The sequence below is a fragment of the Filobasidium floriforme genome (assembly GCF_021052385.1).
Source record: "Filobasidium floriforme strain CBS 6241 chromosome Unknown HD553scaffold_1, whole genome shotgun sequence".
NCBI classification, from domain to species: Eukaryota; Fungi; Basidiomycota; class Tremellomycetes; order Filobasidiales; family Filobasidiaceae; genus Filobasidium; species Filobasidium floriforme.
In genome coordinates this window covers 1,622,276-1,644,113 of record NW_025763622.1, presented here as the reverse complement: position 1 = coordinate 1,644,113, position 21,838 = coordinate 1,622,276, and the positions used below count along the sequence as shown (strand labels likewise).

The window sequence follows — 21,838 nt, the reverse complement described above, 5'->3', positions numbered from 1 at the left end:
ATCCAGGTCACATATCGTCACCAACCGCCTTGCCGACACCCATACCCATCCTGACTAGCGTTTCGATAGCTTGGGAAGAGTTGTCCAGAATGTCCTCGTCCCATCGCAGCTTGCCCTTTTCAAATAGACAGACAATGGTGGAGCCGCCTTTGTGTCGAGACTGTAGTCAGTTGACGTCATAATCATGACAGGACAGCAGCTTTTGCTCACCAAAAGCGAACCATCCCAACTCGTCTCCACGCTTGACATGGTCCCCTTCCTTGACGGTGGCGCCGATACTGCCAACCACTAGAAAAATGCACACAGGTCTCAGCTTCCGGCATGGCGTCTAACAGTAAGGCCAGCTGATGGGACCCTTACTCATCGCGCCGATCCAGACCGTCATCACAGTTCCAAATTGAGGGGAATGGATAGGCCACACCTCTCGAACGTTCTCGCCATAGACGTCCAATGTCGTACGAATCGCTTGAGGATTGACAGTGTAGTACTGACCCTCGATCCGAGTTGGTTTGCCTATGATTCCGTCGACGGGACTATGATATCGATGGTAATCTGGCAAAACATTTAATATCAGCGGGAATTCCTTCCTGACGTCGTCACTGGTAAGACTGACCTTGCGGAGCGAGACTGCAGCGCGGAAGTCCGAAAGACAGTCAGCTTGGCTTTGGACGCTAAGAGTATACCACGACTAACCGGAAGATTCCCAGTGCTCCCCCTTCGTACTTCTGCCAATCGCCTTTATAGCTGTCTCCAAGCAAGCGCCCCACACTGAATTCTTTCCCCTTGATCCACAATCTAGTGGCTTCGTTAACGCTCTCGAAGGCCATCATCCGGCAATCTGCGCATGATACGAGCGTAGATGGATCCTGGGGGTTTGTGATCGGCCTTGCATCAGCCTTCAGCCGTCGGTAGAAGAATTCGTTGAAGGTTTCTGCGGACCAGATAACTATATCAGCCAGGGTGCCACGTATCGAGCTTACAGTCTCGATCACTCACTGAAGGAATCGAGAGGCTCTTTGATTTCATCAACATTGAGCTTATGATAGGCGACAAAGGTCGGAATGTCCGCTTTGGATTCGGGAGAGTTGTACTTGAGCCCCTGCTTAATGCTCATAGATCGCAAAAGCCGTTGTGCTGGGAAGGGATATGTCAGTAGAATCGTTGCCAGTGACCAAATGCCTTGATACATATCAACTGACCTCGATCTCCCTGCATACCCTTCTTGGCGCCTTTGTAAAGCACTCGAATCCCGATCCTAACGTAGACGGCCATCTTTTCTTCTTGCAACTGGCCCGTCAATCGATCCTGCACGATAATGTTGGCCGAATTGGCGCCAAGCGAGTAGGCTCCGGCCGAGACTTTGGTCAGGACTTTGGAGAAGAACTTGCGCTGCGCTTGGGACGCCGTCACATAGTTTCCAACAACGATGCGATCGACGCGGTCCCAGTCGGCCGAAGCACAGACGGCAAGATGAGTCAAGATGTCCGCCTCCGACTTCTTCTTGAGTCTAGGTCGGTGACATAGGGGGCACGACTTTATGTTGACGACCCTCTCCGTCTCGCCGCGAACGCCGATGTCAGATTCCGAGTCAGAGACGTCAGGAGTAGAGCCTGAGGACAAGGCGTCATGGGCTTGAAGGTGCTGCCCTGCATCAATACCCCCGGATTGTTCGACCTGGATCGGCTTGACGTTGACGTCTCCGTTCGGGCTGTCGTCGTTATCGCAGGTCGGTCGGCTGGCCTTGATATGGGCGGCTAGTTCGTCGGCATCTACGCCAGATGGAGCTCTCGCGGAAGGTCCAGATTCATCAAGACCATCGCTCGCAGGGTACGGTGCCATGGAAGGATAGGCAGAGGGAGAAGTAGCTCCAGAAGGCGGCTCCGATCGAAGGTGCTTCTTCTCAGTCGCGGACTTTTTAATCTCGTCTTCAAGACATCGAATGATTTCGTCGAAGCTGAGTTCGTCCTGCTCGGGGTTCTTGCCGAAACGTGTGAAATAGCCCTCGAGCGTTGAATTGGTCAAGGTCGAGTTGAGCGAGTCCAGCATGGTGGTCAGTTCGGTGAAGGAGATCGAGCCGGTATTGTCGGAATCGAATTGTAGCAGGTATTGTCGCCAGAAACGCTGACGAAGGGCATCATACGGTTCGTATTTCGCTCTGAACGAGGGTTCTTTATTAGACCTCATGCCCAGCTCGTATAGCACGAGCCAGATACTCACCTCACATGCAAGACGGGGGAGTGTCGGCTTTCCCACCCAGACTCCTTGGGTGTAGCGATGGGAAGCTATTGATACCGTGCGCAAGATCAGTACAGGGGACCAGGCGGATCGCATATCTGTCAGACTTACGGCAAACTCTCTCATCTCGTGCTTCCCATCAACCCGAGAGCCATACAAACCCGTCTCTTCGTCGGGTCGAGGCGCGTCCTTGATCAAGTCTTGCAGAGGAATAGTGCTTGAGCCGATGAAATCGTTACCTGATACCTTGTCCCAATCGAGAAGCGCAAATTGGATGTTGTAGTTGTCCTCGTACCGACGAACATGGAATAACATCTTTTCGTCCCAGGTAGGGTTGAGTCTGCGAATCCGCAGCGTTGTCAACATCGAAACGATCGCTGGCAATGTGTTTTCGACTCACTCGTGACGAATGACTCGGGTTCTAAAGACCTTCTTTCCGAAACTGATGACCACAAAGGGGTCCATGTCGAAAGTAAACTTGAGCGCTAAAGCAAGATCAGCGAAGAGTCAGCTCGGTTCTGTGACAAGTCTGGCTTGGACACACCTTGAACTTACAATTGCGTAACTTGGGCAGATCTTTCGCCCCTGAAATCTCCAGCATGACGATCCCCAAGATATCCTTGCCCGCGCCAAGGTTGTACTCGGTCCCGCTAGTATCCTTGCGCCTGACCCCTCGGAACCTCTTCTTGAACCTCTTCCCTTCAGGCGGCACGCTCGAGCTTGGCGTCAACAGACCCGACCCGGTACTCTTTTCCGAATATGTGCTTTGGTATTGGTTGTGCGCCGCGGTCAGGGTGTCCTTGCTGGCCCGTCGCTTGTTCAATTTGGACACCCCAATAGCGGTCCGGGGTAGCATCTTGTCAAAGTAACCGGGTGCGACCTCCTTGGCAGCGGTCGGCGGGACCTCGACGATGACAGGCGCATTCGCGGCGGGATCGGTCTGGATCCTCGTCAACCCAAGATCGGGACTGCTTGAAAACTGCGCCGTCTCGTGCTCCTCGATCGTCTTTCCCTGCATGGGTGCGACCTGACCACCGCTGACCGACCCGGCCCGATCCTTGTCCGTCATCGAGCTCAACGTGCTCGCGGTGCCACGCCTGGCTCGATCGGGGACCAAGAACCCCATCGAGTAGACGTCCCCGTGATCCAGCTCGCTCGCACTATCGCTCAACCCATCGTCCCTCAGAACTTCTTCGTCTGACCCGGTAGACGACGCTTCGGAATCGCTCGCCTCGTCCGGATCGTCGCTAAGCGTAGGTGTCTCTGCGCCCTCGCCGTCATTGCGCCCACGACGGTCTTTACGGTGAAACAAGGTCCGCGCAGCCGATTGCAAGGCGTTCTTCGGAATGGCGCGTTTCCGACGTCTCGGTCGCATCTTGACCGTACCCACGCCTTCGTACTGCAGGGTGACTACTTGTCAGCCTGATCCTTTCATCGCACGTCTGCCTCGAGTTGAGCTCAGGAACTCACCGCCGGCGCTGCCAACAAACTATCTTTCAGCCGTTTCAACTCGACATCGTCCTCGCCCCTAGACCGCCTAGATAGCTTCCCGATGACCTCTTTCGCCCATTCCTCTGTCAAGCCGACGATCGTCTCGCCGGGTGGTGGCAGAATCCCGAGTTGCAAATGGACCGTACCCGAGACTCGTACTTCCCGCTTCCCCCTCCGTCTCGTCGAATGGAGGTCGTGTGCGGTCGACTGATTCAAGCGACGTATATTTGGATCACCCCCGGGTCTTAGCTCCCAGCGCTCTTCTCGGTCGACATGAGCAAACGAAACCTTGGTTGCTCACCTGCATATTCTCCTTCCAAACCAATCCGCCCTCTTCCCACTCTCCCAATCTGACACAAACCTCTCCCATATAATCCTTCCTCACCCCTCCGAAATCCCTATCCCACACAACCACCTCCACTCCTCTGCCCTCGTATACCCCAGCTCCCTTTCCCAACGATTCGTAGAGGGGGAAATCAAAGGTGGATTTCTCACGTTCCTTTTCACCCTCCCAAGACGGATTCAGGGATTTCTTCACGCTAGGTGTCTGTCTGTTCGGGGTTGGCGGGAGGGAAAGGACGAGGTAGGGATCGGAAAGGCCGTTACGGTCCCTCGAGGTGAGGGAAGTTGCACGAAGGACCCGGACGCGGAGGATAGCTAGTGGAGGTTCGTTTTCCAAGGGTTTGAGGGAAGGTTTGAGACGGGTGAGCTCAGTGGAAGAAGTGCCGAGGTTGGGATTCGCGATCGAGGTCGAGTTGTTCATCTGGGCAGTGGTCGAGCCTGAAGCGATGGCGGGCGGAGGTACACTTCCCTCCCCGCTTGGCCCATCCAGACTGCCCCTACTCCCGTCCTCATCCATCGTGCTCAAACCGGTCGGCGTCGAAGCTCCCGTACCCGCGGAGCTGGAAGGGACCCTGTTCGAGCTGAACCCTCTCTTGATAGACCCGGCTATCTGGAAGGGCTTGTTCAGACCCGCAGAGGCTAGTCTTCTGAACGAGGGTTTCGAGCTCGAGCTCGGAGCCGAAGGAGTGGGAGTTGCTGCTCCTGATTGTCCTCCATTTTCAGTCATCGCATTGTTGCTAGAGTTGTTGGCGTCAACTCCCTGTGCTCCAGTAGTTTGATGTTGATGATCGGGGTTGTGAACGGGGTCTAGCGTCTTTTCGAGCACTGTCGTCAAGAGGTCTTCTTTTGGATTGTTATTGTTGGGAGGCATTTTGATGTGGATATTTTATCTCTTGTTTGTTTCTATGGTAGGCGGCTCGCAGAAGCTGGTGTGGACTGCTCTTGCACTGAAAGGAACGTCAGAAGATGATGAACCGAGTTGACGATGCAGCTCGTCAGCCTGTAAGGTCGACCAGAATCAAGAGCGAGTGGTCCAACTCAGTCCAGAGATGATCCTTGACGTGCTGACTATCTTCCGGGTTGATCTGGTGGTCTGGGGACGATGATATCTTTGTGGAGAAGTAGCTGTTGATCGAGCAACTGCGTATTTTGTCGGCGAGCTGCTGAGCTGCTGATCGATCTTAGCACACGAGCGAGCGCAACTCCGGCTTGGTGCGAACAGACGGTACAAAGAGGAGACGACCCGGCTCTATGGTTGCTGTGGCTGTATGGTATTTATTCTTCTATAGCTTCGTGCTGGCAAGTCTAATCGTTGCTGATGGTGATATCCAGCAAGTGATGTCGAGGGGATACGAGGTTGACAGTTACCGTTATCCGGGTCGTGATGATGATGAATCCTTTCCCCCTTTCAAGGGCGCGAGAGCTCAATTACCGCCGTTGGCCTAGGGGAATGTCGACCCTCGGCCACCGGGACAGGCAGCCAGGAATATACACACAGACACAGATCGAATGATACAGTAGTACAACACAGATAGGCTCGCACGGCCTCTCTCACTTCCGGATCAGTAATGTGACTTGCCAGGATGCACGAGGTTGGAGATCCGATCGTCAGTTGTACAGCAGCTCAGCAGCGTGCATGTACCGTGGGCTGTGCTGCGGATCCGAGATCGACACTTTTCACGTGATTGCTCTAACCCTAATCATCAAATTTCCGCGTCGCCCTCCTCCGCCCTGTCCCTATATAAACAGGGGAACACAGTTTCGTCCTTTATTACTCACAACCACTCCGTCTCGTGCCGGCAACGTCGACCATCTTCGCCATGTAACTAGATTATAATCGTAAGCATCTTCTTCCCCTGTTTCTTTGTGTTCGCCTTTCCGGCCCCTTTTCGCAATCTGCAATCACCGCCTCGACGACCCTTGAACCATCATCATGGCGCCGTCAACGCAACGACCCACAAACGACCGCGCACGCATATCCGTGATGTTTTCATTTTATGTTAGACTCTGACCGGGAGGACCTTTCAGCCTTCGTAACTGGAGTAAAAAATAGTCAATAGTCCCTACGGGGTAACTGAATGATATGCGTGCGCATCGCATTCGGGTCGATCCGTTGTTGAATGCGGGGTTGACGATGGGAGATCTTGCGGGCGGGATTGTGCGACTCCGTTCACAGTCTTATGAATTGCAAGCTGACCTGTCGTTACTGCTCTTTCGCACACTAGATTATAACATACCCAGCCTGCTATTCTCTATACGTGGAGAGATGGCTGCGTAAGCCCCGACCCGGGTTGGTGCTTTACAATCTCCTATCATCGAGCATCCAGCATTTCGATAGGAACATGTATCGCACCGATTCACCATCGGGCCCGGCCATCTCCCACCTTGCTTGATCGTCTTCTCTACCCTTCTTCCTGACTCTCCCCTCGCAGTTCCCTCACCTCGTATCGTTCGTTTCACATCGCACCAACTAGCCAATTAGACCGGCTCTTTCGAAGCCCATCCACTTTTCCAAAACTTTCCACAAGCGGACGGGTCAAAAAGAAAGCCCAGAACGATCCAAACCCACCCGAATCGCCACAAGATGGTCTCGGGGGGATGTCTTCTTTATTCTCTCCTTCATCCTTCTCCCTCTTTTGGGAGGCGAAGTCTCGTGTAAAAAGCGGACTTGTGGGGAGGAGAGTATGCTTGAGGACTTATATACATATCAACCTCACTGTATCCTTTGAAAAAGCAATGTCATAATGAACATGAGATCGTAACGACGAAACCGGCTCTTGAGCTCTTGACGACTGCCGACCATGTCTCTTTCATCGGCGTGCCAGCCATTCGAAACGATGTTGCGTGTGGACGTCGACAATGGCTGAAACGGTGGTACATGAGATTAGGTTGCCCATGCATGCATGCGATGCGACGATACAACACCTGTCGAGCGCGATCCTGATCCTTTTTTTTTGCGACCTGCGCTACCCTACTAATCTTGTCCGACGTGTACGGTGAGCACCGTAATACTGTCAACGTTGGCCATGAACGCGGACACGAGCGCAACGAGGGATAGGATTTCATCGTCAGCAATCATGCTCGGACGTGGTGAGTAAGAGCGAGACTCACTCGTCCAACTTGCCTCCTGGCCACTTCAACCTGTTCTGTGCCGCTTCCACTATCGACGTTGCCGTAAATTCCGGATCAGCGCCCTCGCCCGGTACACAGCACCACTCCCTCATAACCCTCCATGATTGCTGCACACGACTCGACTCACACTCGAATGGCGTCTGTACGTCTTCCCGTCCCATGACCATCCTCCCGTAAGCGACGAGAACGTCCGCCAACAGCCTCGCACGCTCGACTTCTCGTTCGAGCGGGTCCAAGAAGGCGTTTTCTGGCGAGGCCAGCGTGTTGTCGACGTGTTTCAGAAGACCGACGAGTTGGTGAGGGTGGACGTTGTCGGAGAAGCCGTCCGTCTGGCGTTTATAACGACGCGGACGAGCGATAAGCGAGATGGGAGGACCGAACCAAAGTCGAAGAGAGGACGTTACTCACGTAGAGGACGATCATGTCTCCCGGTTTCAAGGCCTGATGATACAGGTCGGCTTGTTCAGGACGATTTGATGCGGCGTCGGGTGTCTTGTTCACCAACTTGGCCAGTTGCCACTACGACGGAAAGATTTCTCCATGGTCACGTCAGCTGTGCGAATTTCTGGCTACGAGGAATAATGCGCTTTTGCGCTGCGAGGCTGGGCTCACGGGACAGTTGAAATACACGGTCTGTGATGTCGAGGCGAAATGCACGGCACCATTGCGAATGATGGTAAATCCGCTATCTCCTAGACTATCCCCGAGTGCCAACATCCGTGTCACAACTCCGTGTTAGCTCTCCATCGCCTCGCGCTCGAGAAAGCCACGACGACTCACTTGGCAGCTTCCAAAAGCCCTCTCCCCTTGTCCAAGGAGACGACGCAACTCGTCGAACTCCCACACTTGACCCCCTCGTCAGCTAACACGCCCGCGTAGCCCTTGATGAGGACGTCGACGGGTTTCGCGCTCGGGTTCTTGAGGGTCGAGGTGTACATGTGGTAAGTGAGGGATTCGGAAAAGAGGGAGGGGTCGACTCCCGCATCTGACCATCCTCCGACGCCATCTTGGACGGCTAGATACGTTTTCTACAGGATAGATTGAGAGATGCGATTAGCTTGATGAAACATTCGAGTTTTACTGCGAGGGATTCCAGCCATACAAAGTTGCCCTGTGGAGGGAAATGTGGTGGCTGTCAGATCCAAGCTCTTCCGGGTCCGAAGCATAGTCTCTACTGACCGACTCGTTGACGAAGAACGAATCCTCCCCGCTGCCCCATCGTCTCCGATCCGCCAGCCCGCTGTTCTCCCTGGTCCAGTCGTCCTCTTTACTCTCCTGCATCGTATCGAACAGTTCCACCCGACCCCCACCGAGGGCCATCATCTCGCGTTTCCATCTCCCAATCTTGGAATCCGGTTGAAACCCCTTTTTCGCAGCCTCGTTGGCTCTCTCGCGAGAGACGAACGGAGGGGTGTCTTTGCCAGAGTATCCTACACCGACTGAGAATCGAAGCGGGTCGGATGTGGAATGCGATTCGAAGCGTCTGGTGCAGGTGCTGAACGCTGCGATTCGGGTCCGGGTGAACAGCCGGGGTGTCACGAGCTGAACCGATCGGAGCGACATGTTAGGTTCGTATCGCAGGTATATCGGTGTTCGATGAGGGCGGACAGACTTCCAATGATGAGAATTCGTAATCATCCTGAAACGACCTGAAAGCTCGTCAATCATGATCGTGATGATGATGAATTCGCGGACATCGGCACGATTCAAGGTACAATCAAAGTGGAAGGAGGGAAACAGGCTGATGTCCGCTCAGATGGATGGGACCCAAAGGTCCAACGAACAGGACAAGTAAGTATCCTCCAAACCTCTTCAGCCGTGCCAGTCAGACATCATCCACCTGATTATCCAGCGATTTGATTCTCAAGCGAACGCCGAAGCCATGGGGAAACGAGGAGCAGAGGATCAACTGACCAAGGACGACGTCGAGGGCTCGCGAGGTAGGGACTCGGATGGAGACGAGGTGGGTCGACAGGTCGTATAGTCCCGTCCTGGAGTTTGTCGCTGACAGGTATCGCTGCCTGTTGTCCACTGTCTGTCATCTAGATCGAAGAGGTCAGGAAAGATGCATCACAGGAAGCACTAGCCGGCAGAAAGTACGTCGAGCGCATAGACACGCATCATCTAGAGAACGTCGGCATTGAACGTTTCATTCCTGCCGTTTGCGCAGGATCCGAGGCATGCCCAAGAGAAAGGCTCCAGTCGGACAGACGACGTCAACAGCGAGTACTGCTGGTTCGTCGGCCGGGTTCGGATCTACAGGAAGCGTGAGTCGTACAGTATGGCGGTCCAGCCGGCTGTTTCTAACTAGTATCGACACCTGACCGACATCTATATTGCGCAGACGCCTACCGCAGCAACCTTCTCTTTCGGAGCTCCGGCTGCCAATCCCACCTCGTCGACCTCGAACGCTCCGACCTTTTCGTTTGGTAGCACCAACACCAGCTCGAGTGCAGGACCGACCACCTCGGCCTTTCCTGCTCCGTCCGGACCTAAACCCTTCACTGCATTCTCCTTTGGCGCTCCTCCACCGACTTCCACGCCTAAACCGTTCGGATCGGCTCAACCCGCTGCATCGGAAGCCGCCGCACACGCACCTGCTGCGACTCCGGCTAAATCGCCCTTCGCCACCTTTAGCTTTGGGAAGCCCGCACCTGCATCCGTCGCACCCACCGCTCCAGCAGGGGCGGCGGCTGCGGCACCAGCTTCGATCCCAGCTCCAGCTCCTGTAGTGCAAAAGGAAGATGCCACCAAGAAACCGTCCCCATTCTCAGGCTTTTCTTTCGGAGGTGCGACTGCCAAGCCTGCAGCCCCGGCGGCGTCTGCATCAACGGTGGCTCCTGCTGCTTCTCAGTCTGCATCCTCTTCTTCTGCTCCATCTTTCTCGTTCGGCGCACCTGCTCCCCTGCCTACGACAGTCGCTAAACCGACTGAAATGGCGCCGACGCCTGTTCCAGCCCCTGTCTCGAAGCCGACTGAAACTTCGGCAATTGACACCGAAGAGAAATACCTCACCTCGATCCGGGGCCTCAATACGTCGGTCATCCGCGCTCTCGAGGTCGCATTGAAGCAAGACCCTTTCCTTGACCTAGGGGAAGCTTTGGAAAGGATGAAAAAAGAATATAGAACGCATTTGAGTGAGATCAAGAAGGAGGCTGGAAAGCCCGTGGACCTCGAGGTTGAGCAAGCGGAGAAGACGGGTATGGAAGTGGACAAGGTACCAGCTGTGACCGGAAAGGCGGCACCGGCCGCTCCCGCGAGCGCCGTAGTACAGCCACCCAAGGTTGGCGCGTTTACCTTGCCTGCACCTGCTGCCTCGACCTCGTCCGCTTCGGCAATGACTGGTGGATTCAAGCCGGCTGCGCCAGTGATGGGATTCTCTTTCGGTGGCAAGACAATCGATGTCGGTGCAAAGCCTGCTTCGGAGGGCGCACCGGCCGCCTCGCCGTTCGTGCCCAAACCTGTCGAGGAGAAGACGGCCCCTAAACCTCAGGCTACTACCGCCGCTGCTGCGCTGGTACAGGGAATGCTGGACGAGCCGCCTGCTCCGGTCACCGAGAAGACAGACAAACCGCCAGCGACCCCTAGCTCCAAAACGCCTTCTTTCAGCTTTGGATCCACCACTCCTACTGCATCTCCCGCTCCTCCTACCTTGAACAAACGTTCCTCGGCCATCTTTGCCATCAAACCCGAAGTGAGAAAGTCAACTGGAGGAGATGCATCGTCGATGGTCATCCCGCCGTCATCGGGAGGTTCCAATCCGGTGCCGTTCATCTTCAAGGCTAGCAACACTGGGTTCAACATGGGATCGAGCGGGGCAACTGCACCGTCAGCTTCGACCTCGACACCTGCGCCTGCTACTACCGCGGCTTCTGGATTCAGCTTCAGTCCGGCCAAAGCGAGGCAGAGCTCGGCTGGGTTCAGCTTCGGAAAGGCCGATAGCCAAACTCCTACAGCCGCGGCTGGGGACGCTTCCTCAGCCACGAAACCTGCCCCATTCTCGTTTGGCGCGCCGGCAACTTCTGGCTTTTCGTTTGGAAAACCCGCTGAGACGGCAGCTGGCGGGGCCGGTGCCAGCAAATCCGTACCCAGTTTCAGTTTTGGAGCGCCGCCTGCTGCTAGCGGGACCGCCACGAGCGCACCGAAACCTCCCGTCTTCTCCTTTGGCGCTTCGGCAGCTGCTAGTGGCAGCTCTTCACCCGCACCTGTGACATCAACCGAGACTGAAGGTGCAGAACAGGCTGAAGGTAGTGACCCAGCCGCACAGTCTGCCAATCTGACTACAGGTCAGGGCGAGGAGGACGAGGAGACGTTGTGGGAGAACAAGGCTCAGATCGGGACGTTGACGACGAACGACGAGGGTAAAAAGGTCTGGACCGATTGGCGCGTGTGTAAAGTCAAGCTCAAGCGGGAAAACAAGAAGGCAGGACAGGCGGATAGTCAGCCGATGAGAAGATTGTTGATGCGTGTGGATCCGTCCGGTCATGTGTATCAGGTGAGTCGGCGTGTTGAGTTCGTAAGACTGCGGTTGCTATACTGATTCCTGAATACTGGTATCTTGACAGAACTTTTCGCTACGATCGATTCACACCATCATGCCGCTTGGTCCCAGCGGTGTTACGTTATCAGTTGCCGACCCATCGGGTGGACTGAAACAGATCGGAATGAGGGTCGGGAAAAAGACGGATTCTTTTGATCCGCAACCAGTCTTGCAAAAATTCAAGGCCGCCATCAATACCGAACGACGGGCGATGAAATTGGGCGAGGTATAGAGACACGTCGAGGACCAAATCGGCCACTCTTTTGTACAACCGGGCCGAGCCACATATCAATCTATCGTATGACGAGCTTCTACGCATAGCTAAAGTCTCCGGGGGCAGCATCGTCCTTTCTCACCTTCCACTTGACGAGGTCGAGCGCTGCACGGGCGTCGGCACCGCTATCGTGACCTTCTTCGAGGATGTTGTTCTGAATAAAGACGCCAAGCTTTTCGCTCGTACTGCCGACATGTGGTATAATTAGCTCGATTATAGCGGAAGCGCGAGGCTGGGCCATCCACTCACAGGTCTCTGAGAGCACGTCTGAAAGGGGCGCCCTTGGGATGAGGAAACAAGATGGCCGTATCGATCACCTGCCTATGAACCAGCCGCAAGGATTTCAAGTCGTTTTCCAGTCTGTCCGAGAGCGGTTGTCAATTTGCGCCGTCTTGACGCTGACAGAAATCGAACACGTACCCATGACCGATAATGATCGTATCCTCGTCGATCAACCGGCACATCTCCCGCCTGACTTCTGGTAGGTCTTTTGTCGCGCTGTTCATGTCTTCCATGGTCAACCCGGAAAACTTCTCATTCACGTCACTAACGGCCAAGAAAAGAATAAAGCTCAGCTTGATAGCCACACTTCGCCACAAACAAAGCAAACTGGACTTGCAGTATGGTAGCTGTTTGTTTAACGAACTCGTCCAGGATCGTATCTCCTTGGGCATCTAGCACGCTCACGCGAGCCAACGACATTCCGCTCGACGTGTCTTTTCCCATCAGTCGGAACGACCGGTCAATTTCGAATGCGAACTGGAGTCCCGACAGCGGTCGCGGCTTACAGATCATCTCGCAGTCCATAGCGACGACTTCGTGAGGTTCTCGTGTTCTTTTCCTCTTTTCCCCCCGTGCAGCATCGACATCGATGACATTCTCGCCCTCGCCTCTGCCCATCGTTCCGACCTTGTCTTCGTCTCTGATCTCACGCAAGACCTTCAAAGTACTCCTAAACCCCTCCCTCGAGTGCAAAACCTCGACCTCCTCCTCCTTCTCCCTCTTCTCGGCCTGTAGGTCCGTAGCTCCTCGTCGGTCTGAAAACTTCCAACTCTTTCCATCTTTGAATACGTGAAACTCGGCTACGGCGCACCCTGGTTCGTTGAGCGTCCGATCGGATCCGCAACAACTCCAACGTTGCATCCTGACCCCATCCAAGCGTTCCATGGTAGCTTTCCCCCAGTGGTACACACAGGGAGGATGAGGGTCGACGCGTTGTTCGGAGGGGCCACGGACGGTAAAGTCGACGCCGCAGCGGTCGCACATCTTGCGTTCGCCTAGACAGGTCGTATGCGTGCTCCCCTCCCCAGGGGGACAAGCGTAAAGATAACCGAACAATTCCATCTGGGCACGGGTGGCGACGTACTTCTTGACTTTATCCCTCGTCAACCTGGACTTTTGTTCTTCCTCCCATTTCTTCATCTTGGTCTTTACGTCGGCGATCGTCCCACAAAACCTCGACCCCAGATCCTTGGGTGGTTCTCTCGTCTTGATCGACATGCAAGCTGACCTGACGGCTGACGAATAGGAAGCCACGGTCGTGCTGAACGATATCGCCATTTCTTCCGCCAACGCATGATCGGCCGCCAAGTCGGTGTTGAGAGGGAGGATCCGGGCGTAGGTCCGTTTGTATTCGTCGTATAATCTCTCAAGACCTTTACGGCGGTCCATCACGGGCTGACGGGAGAGACGGGAGTTGATCTGGAGTACGGGAATCTTCAAGTTCAGGCTAGTCTTGGGAGGTAGTCGTGAAGAAGATGAGGAGGGAGAGTTTGTGACAGCATTGGCTGATGACGACGGTAACCTCGAGCTCGAAGCCGAATTCGAACTGGATGGAACCGTCATGTACGGCGTCGGCGCAGAGAGCGAGATTGCCTGGCGTTTCGCTGGAGGAGCTTTCCATCCCGCCGGTCTGGCCTGTAACTTGGCTGCCGTCTTCTTGGCCAGCTCATCTCCCTCGATGATCTCGGCGGTGATGGATCGATCATGAGAGAATAGACAGGGTCGTCGATTGCATCGGGAGTCCGGGCAGGGTACTCCTGAGAAGAGGCCCAGGTTTGAGAACATGAGGATCGGCGGCCCGCAATGGGTACGACAGGACGGCGGCGGCGGCGATTCGTTTCTTATTCTTCCCAGGTCCTTCTGTTCGGTCGTGAAGTCAACAACAGTAGTGTTTGCATGATCGGATGGTCCTCAATCTGATGATCTGATGCTTGAATGCTCAATTTCAAGGTCCATGATGACATTTGCTTTTAGCGCCGCTTCGCCCAAAAGATCAACAACGACCTCCACCACCCGAGCCCTAGGCCATGCTGCAGCTCAGCTTCGTCATGACATGTCATATGCAGAATACACATGGCAATCATATTCCCTTCCAGTGACATCCAAACCACCTATCCACGCCAACCAGAACTGCTACGACCTCGACGAACCAATTCACGACCTCATTAACGATCCCGTTCCTCACACCAACTCGCTCGGAGTATACCCGAACAAACGAAACGTAAACAAACAAGTCGTCGACATTACGAAGTCTCCTGCATCAAGATCGAGATCCCAGAGACGACCACAACGAGAGGGCATTGGAGCAAAGGGCATCGTGAAGGAAGAAACAAACAGTTTCCGAAGCTGACAGAGAACCGAAACGTGAGTTGCCACTTCCTCCCGCGGTTGCGATGGTCATCAGAAGATCCACTAGCTGATATCCTTCGTGCATTCTTCAGGCCTGTAACGGTGACGAAAGGCAGAGCATCAAAGGATAGATAGGTTCCTGAAAGTCGACGAGACGAACTGAAATCGTCCAGAGATCAAGATCGAGATCATTATCAGATTGATCTCAGCGCTCAGCATGAAGATCACCTACAACGCCTATCACGCAGTAGGCTCGTGGCGGTGGGACCTCCAACCCCCTGCCGAGGGCGAAGGAGCTACCAAAACGGAGCCTGAGATTGATGACGAAGCGGATAGTGGTAGTGAGGAGGAAGAAGATGATGAGGACGAGGAAGAAGACGAGGTCTGTGGGATCTGTCAGTTGGAATTCGAGAGCAGTTGTCCGGGATGTAAAGTTCCGGGGGATGATTGCCCTTTGAGTGAGTTCTGACGAGATCTTCAGGTGTTGAGCGGGACTCTGAATCAGGTCGAATCGAGATGCTAATGCTTTGCGTTTCTTGTGTTTCTCCTTCTCCCGATCCGATGGACTGGGCTCGACAATGTCGACGTTTCGTTCACCCGGCACACTGTCCTTATGCTCAACTCGACTCTCCAACCATAAATCACTTGCTTTCCGACCACTGGTACGGTCCGACCGATCCTCCTTTGGCGAACCGTAGTGTGGGGTCAGTGCACGCATGTTTTTCACATGCACTGTCTTCTCAAATGGTTGAACACGGCGAGCAGTAAGGAACAGTGTCCTTTGGATAGGAGACCCTGGGGTGAGTCTTGTCTGCATTCTGGTCTTGATCGAATGAGGGCGTCGGAATTAGATCCAGGGGGACTTGTCTTGTATGGGCTCGAACATGTTCACGACATCTGGGCTGACTCCGATGGTTTCACTACGTCTCCCTGCTTTTCCTGCTTGCCTCCTCATCGATCTGTGCCATATTTCGCATACTGGAACCGACAGTCACGGCCGAACGACACACCTCGTCCCACGGTGCTCCTGTTCCGAGTACCCGCAGCGATACCGGGTCCAACCGGCACAATCACTATCCTGGCGCTGTAGCCGGTATTGCCGCACCGGCTGCCATGGACGATCGGAGCATGATGACCATCGGCGAGGAGAGCGATGACGTCGAATTGAGGCTGGCCATCGAGGCCTCGAGGGCGGTCTAGCCAGGGCAACTGATCTTCGAAGGATAATCGAAGACAGATTCGACTGAGGGATGATACTTGGGATGTAGATAGCGGTACATCGGTATCCATTGCCCTTCCCATTCCGGCCCTCGACTACATGCGCCGAATCAACGTGCCATAGTAGCCTGTGTGAGACGCAGACCAAAGCAGGACGGCTTGAAAGACACATATAAACTGGGATGAAGCCTGAGTTCTCGACGCAGGGCTTGAACTCGGGTCTGGTCGATTTGAGGGATGGAGGGCTAGAACACACCGTAGACGCTAGCAACGATGGTGATGACAAACACCGGGGGACCGGTTTCTATAAATCTGATCTGTACCACACCTCGTTATACCCAAGCAGAATACGAATTTCAATAGCGATCTCAAGGAGCATGCCGACGTGTAGATATTCTCCGCCAACTTGAAACTTTTCACATGGTCGACTCAGCACTGCTCGAAATATTCCATCCATTGCAGGCGGATCCCTCGAGGGCGCAAAATTGCGACGATCGGTCACAAGTCAATCAGAGACAGGTCCTTCACTCTTATTGTGGAATTCATGTACCAATTCTACCGTTATATCACCATTTCTCGCCATAGGCGAAGTTCGGCGCTAGTTGAGACCTGAAACATCTTATTTATTGGTGGGTACTTGACGGACATCCGGCAGCACTCATTGGGCGATCCGGCAATCTTCTTCTAGGTACGGCAGCAACCCGCCTATCAACCTAAAGCACTGCGTCTGGCTGTCTAAAGGCCACGTGACAGCATACAGGGGAAAACCCAGGACAGGTTCAGTCTGAAAGGAAGCGATGACGCAGCAACTCCCTTGTTGCAACCTATTCGCCCCGTGATGAAAATCGGGAGTTGGCGCTTGAATGGTTGCGCTTCATACATCTGTACTGAATTTACGAAGGGCTATCGGAACGGACGCTCATACCGTGCGGACTGATATGATTGCCTATCGCCGATATAGTATTGATCATGGATTAGCCCTTTCTGCTTCTTGCGATGCCTAAAGACACGTGACGACAGCCAGGCAAGACCACCTAGAGAGGAGAAGGATCAAAGGAAGCAATGAAACAGCTCCCTAGGGTTCTCGCAACATCAGCTCTCTTGTTACCTATAAAGACGCCTGCTCTGGACGCGACCGCGAAGCGATCTCCCTTCCTCACTCGAGTCCTCGAATACTCCTCAAACCGCAAAGTGAAAGCCCTTGTTATTCGCCTTTTCTTTATCGACCACCTTCATTCAGCTCAATGAACGACTCCATCAAGACTACTGTGCCGTCCCTAAGTGGGACACAGAGGCCGCAGAGCCAATCTGGATCTTACGGGCCTCAAGACCGTATGGCTGCAGATTTCCTCAAAGAAGCCACAGACCTATGGACGACGTACTCGTACATGTCGAGTTCGGAAGACGCGACAGATAAAGAACTGAATGAAATATTCAGAAAGTTCGATTACAATTATACCAAGGGAATTCGTCACAAACAGCTTGAGGAAGGGTCCGTCGATACCTCGGGTCCTCTTACAGTCTACGCTAAAGCGGACTATCGCTTGAAGGCTCGACGGATCTTCCATGCCTACAGGCTTGAATCCCCGCCTCCGCCCATATTCGAACCCAATGCCGGTTTGAATTTACTGTCCGCTCAGCTTTGGCAATACGCCGAATACTTCGAAAGGTACTTGCTGGAGGACGACGAGAAGTGTAAAAATCGATTGATGGAGGCTATTCTGAGCGTCCCCGACGAGAAACTCTCAATCTCGCCCTCAATCTCGCCGGAAGTCTTCATAGAGTTGCTGGATCTCTTAGAGGCGAATGAAATTCACGCAGGAGATCCCAAGGAGAAGGAGGAGAAGGAGGAGAAGGAGGAGAAGTGAGATGAGCGCCTCCCTTCTTGCTTTTCCCCATGTGTTGAGCCTATCAGAAACAATCTGTACGATAACGTTTTAGCATTGATGTACTAGTGAAGTCGATTGTGCACGGACGATTGAGTAGTAGGATATCACCCTGGAAAAGCAGTAGACCGATTCGTGAGCCGTCATACATTGCGCGTAGTCATTCCGTTCATTCTATAGGACGCTGCCGGAAGGCGAAGCATGATCCAGCCAGGCTAGAAGCAGAACACAATGGAATGGATCTGTCTTTGGTGACATCTTGACTATCACAAGCGGTTCACTCTCATGCCATGTTTGGGATTCGATTTGTCGAGCAGGCCCTTTAAGCACAGAAGTAGGCGTCTAACTGTACACTGTTATTTTGGCGAATTGGCTTCAAAGACGAAGTGGAGGGTCTCGATGTGACGTACGGTAGGGAACCGAAAGGATAAGCCTTGTGCCTTATCGCATTCAAAGATATTACCGCTTACGTTTACGAATGGACAGATGATTGTAACATTGGTTTACTGGAGGGCAATCTTGAAGTTTTCTTAGTGCTCGAGGGGGGTCTTGCGCTGAATCAATGGGATGACATGGCCACTTGCCGAAACTCTTCCCTGCTTCAGCCAAAACACGATGGTTGATGCACTCGTCACCGCAAGCGCGCGAAGGCACGTGACGATGTTCAGGTGAAGCCTGCAAGACAGGAGAAGCATGAAAGGGAGCGATGATATGCTTTTCTTGCAAAGCACTCCCTGTAGCAAACATTGAAATCACCTTTAAGGTACCTACCATTGTGGCAGATGAGGGCGACATGCAAGACATGAGCCCGTAATGGGAATCGTAGTGGCTGGCATGATTTATGAATTTATGAATTTGAGTTTCCCCCGCTGCCCCTATGTCCGCATGTCCGCCTCTTACGCGCGAATGGATGGATGAATCGAGCGAGCTGGACTAGATATTCCCGAGAGGCAGGTGATCAGCTGATAGCCTGCCTGCTGCATGGGATACCCAGAGAGGGAAACAGATTCCTTCTACGCCCCACGCTCTCTCGGGAATACCGAGCCAGGTCTTGGGTGGCATGAGTGGGGAATGCGGGGGAGGGGAGTGGGGTGAGAGAGGCCGAGACCCCCAAGCTGGGAGCTGGGGACCGGGCCTGCTGGGGCGGCGGGCGCGGGAAGGAAAGAGAGATCGATCGAGGGTGTGACCCGGTGACCGAGGGGGGCGAGCATCGTATGGCGACCTCGACCTTGTTCACAAGATGGGTTTGTTGCTTCGGGTCGGGTATGGATGGGGTCATGCTGCAAGAGATGATTGATGACGACGACGACGATCTACCGTTTGTTGGGGGGATCGTCGTATATAATACGACGAGGTTACCTGAATCTCGGTGACCTTCATGACCTCTCGCTCGCCGATATATCCGATTTCGCAGCAGCAACTTTCACCAATCTCTTCTCATATTACTCTGCTGACCTGGCATACGTACATCCCCCGACGTTACATCTACTCACTCCAATTGCCCTGTCGACGACCCTGTCTGATACTTCATAACGGCGTGAGGAACGACATTTGCATCGGCGATATCCCAGCGCTTTCTCTCTCTTGCACACTGCTCTCGCTCGTCTAACCCAAGTGACTCACCATCTCACCACTCGAAGCGGACCACGTCGAAAGCAACCACGCAAACGTCTGCACATCTATCAACCTATCCATCGATACTCGACCACCTCGCTTCTCAACGTCGTCGTCGTCGAAGATTCGAACTCCTCGAGATCGTCAACGAAAAACGCGACTGCGCCGACGAGACAAAGGACACGAGTTATACATCACGACATCGGCACCAGCATTCCTTCTCAATCACGCAATTTCACCCCGGTCTAATCGACCCACTACATCGTCTTGACCATGTCGTTCCTCCCCTCCCTGGACTCGCTCGTCCAAAAGATGACCTCGATCGGCGGCAAGTCGTCTTCCTCCCCAGGCGACCCGGGCTCGAACGACCTCGATACCGCCAACAACCCTGGTACCATCGCCGGCCTTCACGACGACCCGGCCTACGACCCGACCCTGACCTCCCCCTCTGCCATCCACCTTTCCACCTCCCTCACCCATACCCGAGAGGTCAGCATGATCGAAAAGGGCCCTTCCCACGTCGGGGTCGTCTTCACCCCCTCGTTGGCCGAACAACGGATCAGCTGGGCACTCGACGTCTTGCGTAAAGAAGAAGCGAGGAGCGTCCTGGACGTCGGGTGTGGAGAGGGGGCGTTGTTGAAGATCCTCTGTCGGCCGGCGAGTTGCGTGATGGAGGATCCGATCGAGCCCGTAATAGGGCAAGACGGGTCCATGGCGGCGAACCTGGGGGGTTCTTCGGCAATAGCAGCAGCGTCGGGCTCGACCTTGACCTCATCGTCGTCGTCTTCAAGACCACCGGCGGGCGGTTTGAAGAGGTTGCGGTCCGAGACGTCTGATTTCGCTTCGGACGGACGGGAAGGCGATCGGAGACGGTCCTCGTCGTCTTCCTCGCGACAGTCGGAAGCCCACAATACAGGCAATAATAGTAGCGATGGAGCGGTCAAGGAGCTGTTTATCCACGTGAGTCTCTGATCCATGTCTCGGAATCGAACAAAGACCTGGTGAGGCTGATCAAAGGTGCTTTATTCTTGGACTGGTCATTCATAGCGCCTGGGAGGGCTCGACGTGGATGCGACCACCATCCCGATCGCCGTTCGAAACACCGCTCCTCCACCTTCATGTTCCGGCACACAGGCCTCCGCTGCATCAACATCGCCATCATCACTCGATGACGACGCAAATCTCAATTCGGATGCTAGCAACGTACCGCCGAGATGGCAGAGGCTCGAAGTCGAGATCTGGCAAGGCGGATTGGAGAAGCATAATCAACGGTTGGAAGGGTTCGAAGCGATCACCGGGCTGGAAATGTGAGTCTGCGACGAGAGGTCATGAGAAGCAACAAAAAAGACTGATGCAGGTCGTGCGGTGATGACCATAGTATCGAACACCTGAACGGACCCTCGTTGGCCGTCTTCCCTCAGATGATCTTTGGGACGTTTCGGCCCAAGGTCGTCCTCATCACTACGCCCAATTTCGAGGTTAGTTTCCCTTCTTCTCTTTACCTTTTCGTGCTAGTGGACCTCGTCTGACATGCGTCTCCGTCGTCGACAGTTCAACAGCAAGTTCCCTCGATCGCACACGCCCGACGGTTGTCACGGCCCCTCCAAGGGGTTCTTGGACCCGACGGGGAGGACCGAGAGGGTGTTTAGGCATTCCGATCACAAGCTCGAGATGACCGAGCAAGAGTTTAGGGATTGGTGCGAGTCGGCCGAAGGTGGGTACACCTCGCGCCGCGGACCTCATCCGGGGAGATCACGATGACTGATTACACTTTGATCTCGAGATAGAATGGGGATACACCGTCGAGACGGGCGGGATCGGATTGTCAAACCAACCTTCTTACCACGACGATGACCCCTCGCGACCGATCTACGCCACCCATACGGCCATCTTTCGACACACCGGAGGAGCGCCTCATCGATCCCCCCGGTCCGTCCGATCGGTCAGGTTGCCGTTCATGCCAGCCAGTGGGGAAGAATATCACGCTCACAGGTTGGCCGTTCGGCACGTTCACGAACCGAGAGGTGCAGGCGAGGTGTACAAGAAGACGTGGGACCCCTCGCCAGAGTCGGACGAGACCATCCGAGGGATCGTGCGGGACCTGCTGAGAAGATGGAGAGAGGGCGAAGTCACGCTGGAAGAGGTCTGGGCGACCGATTCAGTCTCGTCAGCTTGTGTAGGGAGCAAGAGGACGCTTGTGCGTGCGCTTGGGGGGTTGGGCAATTGTCCCGGTTCGACGGGCCTGGTCGGGGATCAGCCGGAATGGGAACTGGTCTGGAGCAGGGTCTCGCCCGGGGGGATCCGCATTCGATGGAGGGACTTCGTCGACGAGGAAAAGGAGGAAAAGAGGAGACGAGAAGATTGGGGTGTGGATTCGTCTTCATCAGCGGCCAAGGAGGTGGTCATGACGGACACGAGCGGGTGGTAGAAGAAGGGTCGACAAAGAAGAAAAAACAATAGCATACACGTAAAGGA

The 21,838-nt window shown here is 54.4% G+C and overlaps 7 protein-coding genes across 7 annotated transcripts; 4 read left to right on the top strand and 3 right to left on the bottom strand.

The window, feature by feature from the left end:
• Positions 1-7: 7 nt before the first annotated feature.
• On the bottom strand, positions 8-4,585 carry HD553DRAFT_266733 (phosphatidylserine decarboxylase-domain-containing protein; the record flags this gene model as incomplete). Its single annotated transcript, XM_046177500.1, has 13 exons — positions 8-147; positions 211-288; positions 361-583; positions 690-931; positions 997-1,134; positions 1,200-2,155; positions 2,218-2,282; positions 2,347-2,575; positions 2,636-2,720; positions 2,791-3,241; positions 3,371-3,634; positions 3,706-3,933; positions 4,028-4,585. The coding sequence occupies 13 exons, from the start codon at positions 4,583-4,585 to the stop codon at positions 8-10; spliced, it is 3,657 nt and encodes a 1,218-aa protein (XP_046040418.1).
• Positions 4,586-6,837: 2,252 nt separating this feature from the next.
• Positions 6,838-8,813, bottom strand: HD553DRAFT_303360 (phosphatase 2C-like domain-containing protein). The gene is made up of 8 exons (XM_046178863.1): positions 8,380-8,813; positions 8,303-8,311; positions 7,981-8,228; positions 7,813-7,897; positions 7,609-7,719; positions 7,328-7,529; positions 7,180-7,228; positions 6,838-7,079 (listed from the first exon to the last, which is right to left on the bottom strand). Exons 1-8 carry the CDS (start codon positions 8,761-8,763, stop codon positions 7,043-7,045), a joined length of 1,125 nt encoding a protein of 374 aa, XP_046040417.1. The 5' UTR covers positions 8,764-8,813; the 3' UTR covers positions 6,838-7,042.
• Positions 8,814-9,031: 218 nt separating this feature from the next.
• HD553DRAFT_15786 (uncharacterized protein) lies at positions 9,032-12,012 on the top strand. Its single transcript, XM_046176802.1, has 5 exons — positions 9,032-9,163; positions 9,247-9,296; positions 9,371-9,467; positions 9,545-11,695; positions 11,766-12,012. The coding sequence occupies exons 1-5, from the start codon at positions 9,083-9,085 to the stop codon at positions 11,970-11,972; spliced, it is 2,586 nt and encodes an 861-aa protein (XP_046040416.1). The 5' UTR covers positions 9,032-9,082; the 3' UTR covers positions 11,973-12,012.
• On the bottom strand, positions 11,896-14,202 carry HD553DRAFT_15791 (uncharacterized protein). The gene is made up of 5 exons (XM_046176803.1): positions 12,803-14,202; positions 12,634-12,730; positions 12,435-12,560; positions 12,264-12,374; positions 11,896-12,199 (listed from the first exon to the last, which is right to left on the bottom strand). Exons 1-5 carry the CDS (start codon positions 14,079-14,081, stop codon positions 12,052-12,054), a joined length of 1,761 nt encoding a protein of 586 aa, XP_046040415.1. The 5' UTR covers positions 14,082-14,202; the 3' UTR covers positions 11,896-12,051.
• A 423-nt stretch (positions 14,203-14,625) lies between these two features.
• HD553DRAFT_15766 (anaphase-promoting complex subunit 11 RING-H2 finger-domain-containing protein) lies at positions 14,626-15,890 on the top strand. Its single transcript, XM_046176801.1, has 3 exons — positions 14,626-14,660; positions 14,738-15,103; positions 15,344-15,890. The coding sequence occupies exons 2-3, from the start codon at positions 14,863-14,865 to the stop codon at positions 15,733-15,735; spliced, it is 633 nt and encodes a 210-aa protein (XP_046040414.1). The 5' UTR covers positions 14,626-14,660; positions 14,738-14,862; the 3' UTR covers positions 15,736-15,890.
• Positions 15,891-17,107: 1,217 nt separating this feature from the next.
• On the top strand, positions 17,108-17,954 carry HD553DRAFT_321378 (uncharacterized protein; the record flags this gene model as incomplete). The annotated part of the gene is made up of 2 exons (XM_046181224.1): positions 17,108-17,727; positions 17,930-17,954. The coding sequence occupies 2 exons, from the start codon at positions 17,108-17,110 to the stop codon at positions 17,952-17,954; spliced, it is 645 nt and encodes a 214-aa protein (XP_046040413.1).
• A 1,721-nt stretch (positions 17,955-19,675) lies between these two features.
• On the top strand, positions 19,676-21,791 carry HD553DRAFT_266133 (uncharacterized protein; the record flags this gene model as incomplete). The annotated part of the gene is made up of 5 exons (XM_046177464.1): positions 19,676-20,168; positions 20,421-20,670; positions 20,742-20,841; positions 20,915-21,077; positions 21,151-21,791. 5 exons carry the CDS (start codon positions 19,676-19,678, stop codon positions 21,789-21,791), a joined length of 1,647 nt encoding a protein of 548 aa, XP_046040412.1.
• Between the last annotated feature and the right edge of the window lie 47 nt (positions 21,792-21,838).

Bases quoted from the DNA above. Each gene is read 5' to 3' on its own strand.
- HD553DRAFT_15791 (XM_046176803.1), bottom strand. From the start codon at position 14,081: ATGTTCTCAAACCTGGGCCTCTTCTCAGGAGTACCCTGCCCGGACTCC. The intron at 12,731-12,802 runs GTAAGCCGCGAC...TGATGGGAAAAG, and splicing joins TATGGACTGCGAGATGATCT to ACACGTCGAGCGGAATGTCG. The intron at 12,375-12,434 runs GTACGTGTTCGA...GCTCTCGGACAG, and splicing joins ACGATCATTATCGGTCATGG to ACTGGAAAACGACTTGAAAT.
- HD553DRAFT_15786 (XM_046176802.1), top strand. From the start codon at position 9,083: ATGGGGAAACGAGGAGCAGAGGATCAACTGACCAAGGACGACGTCGAG. The intron at 9,164-9,246 runs GTGGGTCGACAG...TCTGTCATCTAG, and splicing joins GGGACTCGGATGGAGACGAG to ATCGAAGAGGTCAGGAAAGA. The intron at 9,468-9,544 runs GTGAGTCGTACA...TATATTGCGCAG, and splicing joins GGTTCGGATCTACAGGAAGC to ACGCCTACCGCAGCAACCTT.
- HD553DRAFT_15766 (XM_046176801.1), top strand. From the start codon at position 14,863: ATGAAGATCACCTACAACGCCTATCACGCAGTAGGCTCGTGGCGGTGG. The intron at 15,104-15,343 runs GTGAGTTCTGAC...GGCGAACCGTAG, and splicing joins GGGGGATGATTGCCCTTTGA to TGTGGGGTCAGTGCACGCAT.
- HD553DRAFT_303360 (XM_046178863.1), bottom strand. From the start codon at position 8,763: ATGTCGCTCCGATCGGTTCAGCTCGTGACACCCCGGCTGTTCACCCGG. The intron at 7,720-7,812 runs GTGAGCCCAGCC...TTTCCGTCGTAG, and splicing joins CCGTGTATTTCAACTGTCCC to TGGCAACTGGCCAAGTTGGT. The intron at 7,530-7,608 runs GTGAGTAACGTC...TATAAACGCCAG, and splicing joins GAGACATGATCGTCCTCTAC to ACGGACGGCTTCTCCGACAA.